Below are 13,438 nucleotides of genomic sequence, written 5' to 3'. Positions count from 1 at the left end.
GTACTTAATGGCATCAGTGGTGGAATGTCCTTGCATCAAACTGTTTTGGAAAGAGATCCTTGGGTGGATTCACCAGATAGAGGGCATCCATAGAACGCTCCCCCCCCCCTCACAGTCCTATTCGGGGGCGAGCAGGGGTGGTTGTTCTTAAAACCTATTGTTGTTGATCACGCTCAGCGATAATGATATGAGAAAATACTGCATTGTATTGGTTTTTACCTGATGTTGATCACAATAAATATATATATATATTTTTTTTTTTTAAAGATATTTGGGAAAGATACACCAAACATATAGATACACAATTAAATGTTCATCATTATGGCAGCATAATTAGTTGAGATTCCAAACAACATCATACCAAGAGTGGGCTCCAGCTTATACCGTGATCATATATCTCCACTTGTGCGAGGTTGTCATTGGCTTCCTGTCGTGGACAGTTACATTGATGGCCTTATGCATCGTTCATCAGGCCTTCCTCGGCGGGGGGTGGGGGGGACTTTACAGGACAATTTTCGCCTCTATGTTCCTTTCAGGATGCTTTGCTCTGCCAGGGCCTGGTCTATTCAGGTTCTGCTGTTTCTTTACTCCAATATTTGTGTCTCCCACCTCTCTCTGGAACAAGTTACCACTTTCTATTTGTGCTATTGAAACCTTATTTTTCGCTGGCAGGTAAAACCTTTTCTGATTTAATTTGGTTTTTCTCTGTCTTTTCCTGTGATGCTTTCTCACTAGCGCCATTATGCTCTCGGGCAACCGCTGCACTCTACAAAATGCATTAACATCACGTAACCTGCTGATAATTTGTCATTTATAAAAGTACTTCGGCAACAGTGAAAAATACCATACCTATATCAACATCATCATCTGCTTCAGCTTTGAATATATAAACCTTTATCACTTCAGAACCATAGCCATCTTCTTTTGAAACTCCACCATGAGAAACTTCAGTACTCATTTTTAAAGGTGTACTTCCCATGTGCTCTAACTTTTCACCAACATCATCCACTGTAAAACAAATGCAAAGTAGGAGAATTGAAAATGTGTATATGAAATGTCACTGAAGGCAATACGAGTTTACGCTGAACAGGCATGAAAACAGTTCACATAACTGTATTTATTTCTATTTATACAAGTGTTTAAGCACAATCACCAAGGATCAGCATTGGTGCGCTGTTGTGAGTGCTTCAACATAGGATAAGGCCATCATCTACTTCGCTAATCAAAAGAGTAATGAGAATAAACTGCTGCAAACAGCACAATACTTAAAAGTGAGAAAAATGAATCTGCCAGAGCAACAAAATCCAATCATGCACATTAGTTAAGAACAATGCATTATGTACTAAGCAAAATGTTTTATAAAAATTCCTTTTCCCCCACCCTTAGTCAGTGTAACGAAGCATAATGTGGCAAAGATGTCAATTGGGGGTCGTCTGGCAACTCCTGTACAACCCCTGGCTCTGCAGAGTCAGATAGAAACCATGAGAGCCATCTTAACATTCATTTCTTTTTTAAGTCATTCTAACTTCAAAAATAAAGGATTTCCGTTACAGTTTTAATTTCGGTTGGAAGTTAGACTAACTTCAAAAAGAACCCTCTCCACCCACCCCTCACAGTAGATGGAAGGCTCTGCCTCCCCTGCTCTGCACATGACAGGAACCAGAGCTGGTTCCTTGCATGTCTGGCACATGGGAGATAGGCTTGCCTGCAGAGGAGTTTCTCATCAGAGCAGCAATGAATTTGGAAAAGGTAAGAAAGTGGCTTTTTTTGTAAATGTGTGTGTGTGCATGTATATTATGTAATATCTATGATGTATGGGTGGCTGGGAGTGTGAGCGAGTGGTGGATGGGTGCAGTGTAAATGAGCAGATGAATGGTGTGTGTGTGTTCAATACCTAGATTACTTACCTGTAATCTTTATTTCTTCTAGTTCTACTCATCCCCATTCCAGTACTTGCCTACGAACCACCTTGCCTCATACTTAAGTACTGGGACGAGTAAGAGGGACGTGAAGGTAATGCTGGGCCAAGGGGCTGTGTTTGGGGTTGCAGGGATAGGGGACATGTCAGGAGGGTGGGCGAGTGCACTATCATGCATTGGGAATCCATGATAAAGCAGGCATGATGTGTGTTATTACCTGTCTAAACTCATTTGGGTGCAAACAATCTAGCCATTTCTTATTGTGTCATGGCAGAATGTTCTGGGCATCTATAATGAAGTAAGTATCATAAGTGTTATTACGTGTCTAGACAAACATGTTGCTAGAGCTAGATTACCCATTTCTTACTGTGGCTTGACATTTTGTACTGGGCATCTCTGATAAAGCAGTCATGATAAGTAATTACCTAGCTAGACTGACATTTGGGTGCAGCCAGTCCTTACTGTGTCCCGGGAGGGGTTCCATGTCATTCCATTGCACGTTTTTTTAGCAGCATTTTTTGCAGCAGATTTTTTGCCGCAAAAACTCGATTTCTTTTTGGGGGGGGGGGGGTTACCCCCCAAATCCCCTTTCCCACTGATTTGAAATCTAGTCCCGAAACACCAAGAAACCTTATATCCCTCTACCCAGGCCCCATATTTTTCAATGGGTTGTTTCGCAGTAAACAATCTGCAGCAAAAAATGCCTGCGAGAAAAAAGAAGGCGATGAATGTACGTCGTACCCCCGGGAGGATAGCTCAGCAGCAATGTGCTCACTCTGGAAACAAGACGACACGAAGCAACATAGGTTCGATCCCTGGGTCCGCGCTTAAAAACCTGTGGGTATTAAGCGGGTTATAAATATGCAACTAAGAGACATACTCCTGTAACACCGCCTCGATGCCCCCGGGCTGTGTGAGCGCATTAAAAATGCAAATAAATAAATTACTGTGGCATTGTATATTTTTCTGTGCAGCTATGATAAAGTAAGCATGATAAGTGTTATTACTTGGTTAGATTGCCATTTTGGTGCTGCCAATCTAGGTACGTCTTACTGTGGCATGACATGTTTTACTGTGCATCATGAAGGCTACAGCAAATATGAGTATTACATGTCTGGCCTACATTGTGCTGTCAGTTTTGACATGCTTACGTATGGTGGCATTGCATTTTTCATCGCAATGTGGTAGGTTGGCTCAGAGGGTTGAGCATGCGCTGCTGTGATGCGTGTGTGTGATCTGCAGGTCACAGGTTCAAATCTTGGCAAGGCCAACTCAGCCTTTCATTTTTCCGAGATTGATAAATGAGTACCAACTTCGGTTGGGATGATAATTGTATGTAAATATGAGCTATGTACAGCGCTTTGGCGAAAGCGCTATGTAAATAACAAATCATTATCATTAAAGCATGAATGCTCCTGTCCACTGAAAGTGACTTGCATCAATTGGATTTCTGGATACTGTATTATCGCAGCAACTGGCAATGTAGGGTGGAGGATCTACTTTTCATGACATGCAGCTATAACTGGCATAAAATGGAAGTAACTGTCCTTACAATGCTGAAGTGTCATATCTATGGCAGCACCTCTGCTTATTTTTTTGTGTTTATAGTTTATTAAAAACTTTTTTAAATAATATACTTCTCAATTCTTAGTTCATTCCAATTGGCAATAAATGACTTCAGGCACAATATTCTAAAACACACATTACAGTCATTAATTCATTCAATACAATACAATATATTATAATAACATATTCTATATACCCACCAAGGCCTCCCTTTCTAACCCCTAAGATTACATTTTCCCTACTTCATTATGATGGACTCATCGAGAAAAACATTTTCCCCAAACTTTTTATCACTATTAAAAAGCTATTAAAAGCTCCAAATTGAAGATCAAGATATGGAAGGTTCTACTGAGCCAGTGGATAGGCTAGTAGCCCAACAACGCAAGCCATGGGAATGGTCAACAGTAACCAGTTGCGGGAGGAATGATAGGGTGAAACTACAATAAGATTGGCTATCCACACTCAGAGGCCCTATTACCAAACCTCCATCAGCATAGTGAGATGTCAAGGTTGGGGCTACACAGATGGATTAAGGACTGTCACAAGGAGTACCAGGAGAAGGGGACTCTGAGCACACCATCTTGGGATTTATCTTTTCAGGTAACAGATGGGGGTACTAGGTTGCCCCGCACGTTGCCCTGGAGTTAAAGTTGTCTCATGGTGGGGGTCTTGTACCCAGGAAATTGTTAATAACCATGGTTCACACCAGGGGACTTTTCTTTGGGGAATCAGTATGGGAAGTTAGGGGGGTGGGGGGAGTTTGGTACTGGGAAAGCACCCGAGAGGGGGGTTTGGGGCGGTCCTACTGTATGGTATATGGGTGGGATTCTGAAGAATGCTGGGTTTTATGGCTCTCCTGAGGGTACGATTTAATTCTCTCTGATTTCTATTCAAGTGTTTAATGCTAAACTTTCAGGGCCTGAATGCCCCGGCTAAACATAGAAAGTTAGAGGCACTCTTGGGGCATTACCAACCGGGATTGGTGGTGCTCCAAGAGACACATTCATAGGGCAGACAGAATTAAGCTCCGCCTACTAAGATACGCGGTGGTGACTCAGGCAAATGCAGAGGTCAAGGTGGCTGGGGTGTTGATTGCAATAAGAACAGCTCTGCATATTAGTATACAAGGAGGGTCGTTTTGTATTTATGGTAACGGCTATAGGACCTAGGAATTCAATTTACACTCCTAACACGGGTCAGGCAGGGTTTTTAAAATCAACCATCACACTATTGGAGGCCTTCCTGGAGCGGAAAATAATTCTCATGGCAGACTCCGACCCAAAACAGCAGTGCAGCCACCTACTCCTCACAATTGGTGCCATCAAAGTCCTTAAAACTATAATTTGCAAGCTTAACTTTGGTAGACATAAGGCCATTAATGACTGGGCAGGAAAGAGGATTTACATTTTATTCACATGTCCATCTGACCTTTTCCCGAATAGACTATATATGGGTCTCAAAACTACTTATGGTAATGGTTACACAAGTCTCTGCTTAGCGATCTCACTCTCGGACCAGGCACCTCTTATTGACCTACAGCTGGATGGGGCAACTCAGAGGGTGTGGGCATGGTGGTACCCTTCTCAACTCTTGGGGGATGTTGTTGTGGAAAATAAAATTGAAAGCAAGATTATTTAATTTTTTCGCTACAAGACATCTCTGCAAATGTAACGTGGGAAGTGTTTAAGCAACTCTTCAGAGTTCTTATAGCAGAAGCAGCATACAGACACAGAAATAGCTTTAGAGACAGAATTGGAGGAGTTAAAACAAATAATGGGGAAATAGGAAACAAATATTGGTCCCACAATCCAAAAAGCTTATAGAATGGTGGCTGGTAAATGACATCTACTCCGAGCAAGAAAAGTTGAAAGTCCATACTATACCTTAGACAAAAATACCATGTGAAAGCTAACAGGGCAGATTGTTTCCTAGCCAGACAATTACGCCAGAGAATAGCTTCTCAAACTATTCAATCCATTAAAACCCTCTGCAGGGAATCAGTTACGGAGACCCCACAAATTATCTCGCAATTTCACAATTTTTACACTAATTTATATCGGTCAGAAAGCCTAGACCAAGAAAAATCAGGGAGCATAGTAGTAGAACTTCCTCACATAACACTGGAGGAACTGGAGAGCCTAGAAGGGGATATCACTTTGGAAGAAGTACTCGGGGTTATAAATTCCCTCCCACCGAATAAATCCCCAGGCCCAGATGGCAGTACCGCCCACTACTATAAGATTTACCGGAAGGTAATGATCCCAAAATTAGTACATTTATACAATTCGTTTGCAAAGTCTGGGCATATTTCCTCTACAATGGAAGAGGACAAATTTGTTTTTCCCAAAACCTGCTAAAGACCCTGGCAGACGTGAATCCTATCGTCTTACAGCCCCTTATAAATATTGATGCAAAAATGTATTCCAAGATATTGGCTATTAGGCTTGAGAACTTGCTTCCAGCGATCATACATCTAGATCAATCCAGTTTTATAAAACATAGGCAGGCCCATGATCACATAAGAAGAACTTGTCATGTCTTGGAAAAAGTAGAGGAAAAGGGCACTCCAGCGGTCCTACTCTCTCTCAATGGCGAAAAGGCTTTTGGCCGGCTGGAGTGGGGGTTTCTATTTATAACGCTAATAAGGATGGGCTTCGGCTCAAAATGTATAGAGAAAGTAAAAGCGAACAATGCAAAACCGATGGCCCGCCTTTTGAGAAATGGACAACTCCCCAACTCCCCCCCCCTCCCCGATTATACTTCAAAGAGGGACCAAACAGGGATGCCTGATGTCACAGTTGCTTTATGCCATTGGCCATGTGCTGCTTTTAGCTAAGGTGAACAAGTTACTTTCTTACCTGGTAATGTTCTTTCGATGGGATGGTCCAACGACGTATTCCATATCTATGACAGGTAATCACCACAGCTGTGCTGCGTCGGAAACTTTTTTCGGCGTCTGCGTCCTGCGTCAATGACGTTGATGCGCCGTCGTCGAGGACCTCCTCCGACGTCCTCCGATGTGATAAGTAGGACGCACGACGCCCGTAGCCTCAGTTGTAGTTTTTTTCCCCAGAACGTGTGACATTAGTCCACTGCCAGTCAGACACAAAGCCTTGCGGAAAGTAAGCTGCAATCGCAAAAGAAATTCTGCAGCGGGGAAGGTAGGGAGGGAGCGATATGGAATACGTCGTCGGACCATCCCATCGAAAGAACGTTACCAGGTAAGAAAGAAACTTGTTCTTCGAGGGGATTGGGTCCTCCGACGTATTCCATATCTATGACAGACTCCCAAAGCAGTAGCAGAGCAAGGAGGAGGGAAATAATTTAGAATCAAAATTTAGAATTGCCAATCAAATAGCAGAGCAAAGGACCGCCTTGCCAAAGGCCAGATCCTGTCCTCGGATGGAATCGAGGGAATAGTGACGTACAAATGTATGTACTGAAGCCCAGGTGGCTGCATCACAGATGTTGCGAATAGGAACATCCCTCTGCAGGGCAGTAGATGCAGCCATACCCCTGGTAGAATGGGCCCGCAAGCCAGCCGGTGGGTCTTTACCCGCCAAGCGGTAACACTCCGAGATGGCCAAAATAATCCAGCGAGACAAAGTCTGTTTCGTCACAGCTTGTCCCAAACGCTTTCCAGCGTAACCAATAAAGAGTTGATCGTCCACTCTGACCCGGGACATGTGTGAAACATAAAAGCTTAAAGCTCTCCTAGGATCAAGCCTATGGAGCCTCTCCTCTTCCTTACCAGGATGTGGAGGAGGATAGAACGCCGGAAGAACAACCTTCTGGCTCAAATGAAATTCCGAAACAACCTTCGGAAGAAAAGAAGGACAAACTCTAAGGACAACCCTGTCCTTGTGAAATACAGTGAAGGGTGGCTTAACTGAAAGTGCCTGTAACTCACTCACTCACTCACTCTGCGAGCGGAAGTAACCGCAACTAAAAACACAGTTTTCAGAGTCAACAGCCTCAAAGGGCAAGAATGTAAAGGCTCAAACGGAGCACCCATAAGAAACTTAAGAACAAGGTTTAAATCCCAACCGGGCACCAGGAAAGGTGACGGAGGGAACACATTAGTGAGCCCTTTCAGAAACTGTGAAATTAAAGGGATTTTAAAGTAGGAACACTCTTCAGACGAGCGCTTAAAGATGGACAGCGCCGCCAGGTAACCTTTAATGGTACCCACTTGCAAGCCTCTGTGGGCCAAATAAAGTAAAAAGGACAGAACCATGGGGATGTCACATGCAAAAGGATCCACATTCTGAACTCTGCACCAGTCGCAGAAATTACACCAACGGCAACGGTACAGAGACTTTGTTGCTGGCCGTCGGGCCAAGAGCAACACCTCCATCACGTCTTCAGGGACGTCCCAGTCCTTATACCTCAACCTTTCAGAAGCCAAGCGTGAAGGTTGAGGGATCTGACCTCTGGATGGAGAACCTGACCCCCCTCCCGTGAGAGCAGATCGTCTCGCTAGGGAAGACGACGTGGAGGACAGATGGACAAGTCAAGAAGGTCCGGGTACCACGTTCTCCGAGCCCACGCCGGAGCAATGAAGATCATCCGGGAACCGAACTTATTTAACCTCCGCAGCACTTGCGGGATGACTGGGACTGGAGGAAACGCGTACAGCAGTGGGAATGACCACTCCACCACGAACGCGTCTCCTAAGGCTCCTTTTGGAGGAAATTCCCACGAGCAGAACCTCTCGCACTTCCGGTTGACACTGGAGGCGAAGAGATCCACTTGAGGGGTCCCCCAAAGGGCGAAGATCTCCAGGAGAATCTCCTCAGCCAACTCCCACTCGTGAGAGATCGTGCTCTGCCTGCTCAGAGCGTCCGCCGTCACGTTTTCGTCTCCGGCCAGATGAACTGCCGAGATCGAAACTTCCTGCTGGATGGCCCAGAACTCGAGCTGCATCGCCTCCCTGCACAGAGGAAGTGACCCTGCCCCCCCTTTTTGTTGAGGTAGTGCATGGCCACTCTGTTGTCCGTCAGGATCAGGACATTCATTCCTCGCACAGTCGGCAGAAAAGCCTTCAGGGCGAGCCTGACGGCCCTCAGCTCCAACAGATTGATATTGAGTCTGGACTCCGACGGACACCAACGACCGCTGACTGTGAGCTTGTTGGCATGAGCTCCCCATCCCGTGAGGGATGCATCCGTCACGATCGTCACCTCTGGCCAGGGTAGCCAAAACAGAGCCCCTCTCAGATTGCCTTTGACGGCCCACCACAGAATGTCCTGGGCGACCGAGGGCGGCACCTGAACGGGGTCTGACATCCTGCCGGAGGACTGTGACCACTGGAGCTTGAGAGCCCATTGCAGAGATCTCATCCGCAACCTGGCCTCGGGCACCAGAAGAATGCAGGATGCCATGAGGCAGAGCAACCTCAAGAACTCGAACGCTGGGATCGTCTGGGCATGCTGAAACTTGTGTACCATCTGCTGAATGTGAAGAGCGCCTCACCTGGGGAGGAAAACACTGCCCCAGGGAAGTGTCGAGCACTGCTCCGATGTACTGGAGCCGCTGTGTTGGCGTCAAATGGGACTTCTTTAAATTGAGGGAGAAGCCCAGCCTATGAAGGGAGTGGCAGGTGACGGACAGATGATCCAGGACTTGCTCTGGAGTACTCCCCCTGATCAACCAATCGTCCAGGTAGGGGTAGACGTGAATCCCCCCTTGCCTGAGATGTGCTGCCACCACCACCATGAGCTTGGTGAAAACCCTCGGGGCGGAGGTCAATCCGAACGGCAGGACCCGAAACTGAAAGTGCGAGTCGCCAACCGCGAACCTCAGGTACTTCTTGTGCTTGGGATGGATCGGCACATGGAAGTAAGCATCCTTGAGGTCGAGAGACACCAACCAGTCCTGAAGCTGAAGGGCCTGGAGGACTTGAGAGAGAGTAACCATCTTGAACTTGTCCTTCCTGAGGAGTTTGTCCAAACCGCGCAAGTCCATGATGGGTCTCAATCCCCCGTCTTTCTTCGAAATCAAAAAATAAGGGGAATACCATCCCTTGTTCCTCTCCGCTACAGGCACCAGTTCTATGGCGCCTTTCCCCAGCAGGGCTTGAATTTCCTGCGCAAGGAGCGGATCCGGACTCTTCAAAGAGAGGTTCCCTGGTGGATTGTCGTGAGGCCTCTGCCGAAAGGGAAGACAGTAGCCGTGGGTTATGATCTCCAGAACCCACACATCAGAAGTAATCGCACGCCACTCTACAAGATGCTGCGCCAGCCTTCCCCCAACCGGGCGAACCATGGGACATGGTTCATTACTGAGTGGTAGGGGCTGCGGCGTTACCTGAGGGCAAAGAGGCAACTGCCCGAGCGGCCTTGGCACCACGGGTACCCTGTCGTCCACCTCTGGTACCCCTGCGTTGGCCTCTTTGACTGCTAGCTCCTCTCGCTTTACTGAAGGACGAGTAATAGCGAACATGAATATCCAAAAGTAAGAAGGAGAGCTCCCTTTGGCAATTCTGGTCATCCGACCACAACTATGAAGGAAATTGCAGAACCACCCCTCCATTGCTGTACCCTAGGACGAAAAGGCAGATGTTGGGGAACTGCAGCGCCCAACGACTTCGCTGCAGCTTTGGAGGTCTGCAACCTCTCAAGGCTCTCGTCAGCCTTGCTGCCAAAACAGTGTTCACCATCAAACGGCATGTTGAGGAGACGGGACTGCACATCAGGAGCAAACCCCGACTTCCACAACCACGCAAACCTGCGTATCACGGTGCTCGCCGCCATGGACCTGCTGACGCATTCAGCCATGTCCAAACCCGACTGAACGGACTCACACATGGCATCCTTACCATCCTGGACCATAGCAAGGAAACCATCCCGTTCGTCCCCTTCGGGAATATGTTCAGCCGTTAACGCAAAGTGTGTGTGTGAAACGAGACAAGGCACATATGGAGTTGGCCGCCTGAAGCGCCATACCACCCGAAGAAAACACTTTCTTCGCCCAGCCATCAAAACGTTTGTCGTCCCTATCAGGAGGGATGGTAGGGTATGACGCCTGCTTTGCCGGGGCCATGGCCGCCTGCACCACCAAACTCTCCGGAGTGGGGTGCCTGGTCAAGTAGCAGGGGTCGCTACTGGCTGGTCGGTATTTTCGCTACAAGGACCTGCCCACCGCTGGGAGACTCTCCGGAGCAGTCCAAGCCGCCGCCACCCTTCTCTGTAGAGCCATATGAAACGGCAGTACCGGGTCAGTTGGGGGACCAACATCAGGGATGTCCGTGAGATCATCCTGCACAAACTCCCCTGGCGGAGCAGACCATCCCAAGTACTCGGAGACCCTAGTCATAAGGCGCCCGTACGAGGAATCGGCATGAGAGCCAGGCTCAGGCCTACAAAACTCCACCTCCGGAGAGGTGTCCAGTCCACTGTCATCATGCAGTGACTGCCTCAAATCGTCAAATTGGCTATGGCCCGAGACCATCTCATCTGGAACCTGACTAGGAACCAGGCCATCAGAATCCTCATCCACCCGAAATATATTCCAGGTGGTGAAAAGAAGGCACTCGAGAGTGCTTGCTCTTGACCAGAGCCTTTCTAGGGGGATCCCCCGTGCCACGGGGTACCTCCGACACCCCGGCCTCGAAAGGCGTCGAGGGAATCGGCGCCGGCGTCGAGAGAACAGGCATCGGCGTTGACGTCGAGTAAATCGGCGTCGACGGCATCAACACAGTCCTCGAAGCCGAAGCTCAGAGCGTGGCCTTCGACGACCTGAGCGTCGACGGCTTCGACGACTTCCTCGGAGCCTCGAGAAAGCCTGTCGACGCCCTCGACGCCTCAGGCGTCGATGTCTTCCTCGAAGACATCAAAGGTGCACACGGTCTCGAACGCGTCTAGGACCGGGACCTGGAACGGGTATGTCGAGAACGAGTCCCCTTGTCCGAACGGGACCTCTCCCGTGACTCGTGCCGACCACTCTTGCGAGCGGTGTCTCTCGTCCTCTCACGGCCGACCCCACTCGGGGGCGCAGACGGTTTAGTACCCTGCGACTCGAGAATCGCCAGCATTTTCTTCCCGAACGAAGCCCATTCCTCTGGCGTCGCACAGCTGGTGGGGTAAGCGACGTGCCGGGCAGAGTCCTGAGAAGAGGACCTGGAAGACGACCGCTGCGGCGCTTCCGAGAATGCCTCGAAGAGGCTGAGGAGTGGCGAGACAGACTCCTGGAAGGAGACCCACGAGACTTCCGACGATGAGGCAGAGAGTCACCTCTCGAACCATCCGTCGAAAGCCCCGCAGATTTCGACTTCCGGGGCTTGGACACCCGACCTACCGACAACTTCTTCTTACGTTCCCGTAAGGCTTTGGACGTGAGCGACTGGCAGTCGATACAGTCATCCATGTCATGGGCCTCCCCGAGGCACCAGAGGCAGGCGTTGTGCGAGTCCGTCACCGACATCTTGGACCCACACTCCCCGCACTTCTTGAAGCCAGGACGCGGGGTCGAAGACGAAGTAGAAGACATCTTCTTACGAAGGATTTTCTCACAAAAATGAACAGGTTCAAAGAACCGAGAAGAACAGAACTCCAAAGAGTCGAGGCGTAACCGAGATTCACGAAGCAACATGTTCGCAGAAAAAACGGAACTGAGGCTACGGGCGTTGTGCGTCCTACTTATCACATCGGATGACATCGGACGTCGGAGGAGGTCCTCGACGACGGCGCATCAACGCCATCGACACAGGACGCAGAAAAAAGTTTCTGAAGCAGCACAGCTGTGGTGATTACCCGTCATAGATATGGAATACGTCGGAGGACCCAATCCCCTCGAAATGTCAAGCTTAAGACATATCCGGGATAATGTTTGGGGGGATGCCGCATAAAGTTATGGCATATGCAGACGATATGTGGATGTTTTTAACAGATCCGGGAAAACTGTGACCTCAATTGAACATGAATTAAGGATTATGGCTTGTTTGCAGACTTAAAAATCAACCATACTAAATCCGAATTTTTAAATCTCTCTTTCCATGGCAGAAGTACAGGCACTCTGTACGCAAACACATTTTGGTTGGGCACAGGATGGCATTAAACTTTTAGGCGTAATAGTAACCCCAGAAATATCCGTGAAGTATGAAGCAAACTACCCTCCTTTATTAAAATATAGCAAGCCAACTGAGTTAATGGTGCCCGTTGATCTCATGGCTAGGTTCCATCAATACGATAAAAATGGTAATCCTTCCTAAACGGCTTTATTTCTTTCAAGCTTCCCATTCGTATTCCTGACCCCTTCTTTAAGAAGTTACAGAGACCGATATCAACATTCGTCTGGAACAATAAATCCCCACAGGTAGCATACAACATTTTAACTACACCTACGAACAAGAGAGGACTTGGTCTCCCGAATATGCAAAAATTCTACCAAGCCACACAACTTCGAATAGTAAAGGATTGTTGGGTGAAGGAGTCGGAGAAGAGGAGAGTGCAAATGGACTAGGCGATTGGCGGATCACAAATATGATACAATTTATGGCACCCCAAAAAGGATCGCCCCCAGTAAGATCACAAGCCTAGTCAAGGAGGAATGGGATATAGCGGCTAAAAAATACTGATTCCAACATTTCCATCGCCATTCACACCGCTGTTTCATAACACTCAATTTACTGTGGGCCAAGAACAACAGGCATTTAAGCAAGTGGAAACAGGGGGGCTGCATGAAGTTGTCAGACATGTTTCAAGGCACAGATCCAAAGTCTTTTAATCAATGCAAAATAGACTTTGGATTAAACGAATTAGCTTGCTTGCAGTACTTTCAGGCCTGCTATTGGATAATGGCCCCTCCGAATAAACAGGCAGCAACTAGAGAGCTCACTCGTTTAGAAAAATTTGCCAGCTCTAACCCGGGGAGTAAGGCTCTAATCTCAAATATATATAAAATTATGGCAAAGGTATCTCCTGCTACTCCTCTGTGCTATATAACACGGAGTA

General features: G+C 47.7%; 1 protein-coding gene across 3 annotated transcripts in view; it reads right to left on the bottom strand.

The window, feature by feature from the left end:
* The window catches only part of ZNF711 (zinc finger protein 711), a 1,172,956-nt gene that overhangs the window by 670,237 nt on the left and 489,281 nt on the right, over nt 1–13,438 (bottom strand). For all 3 annotated transcript variants that reach the window (XM_069612930.1, XM_069612928.1, XM_069612929.1), the window contains exon 6: nt 850–1,008. In XM_069612930.1, coding sequence (XP_069469031.1) covers nt 850–1,008 — 159 coding nt within the window. The remainder of the gene's footprint in view (nt 1–849; nt 1,009–13,438) is intronic.

The sequence above is a fragment of the Ambystoma mexicanum genome, chromosome 5p (genome assembly GCF_040938575.1).
Source record: "Ambystoma mexicanum isolate Mex_15411 chromosome 5p, UKY_AmexF1_1, whole genome shotgun sequence".
Lineage (NCBI taxonomy): Eukaryota > Metazoa > Chordata > Amphibia > Caudata > Ambystomatidae > Ambystoma > Ambystoma mexicanum.
This window is presented reverse-complemented; position numbering and strand designations above follow the sequence as displayed.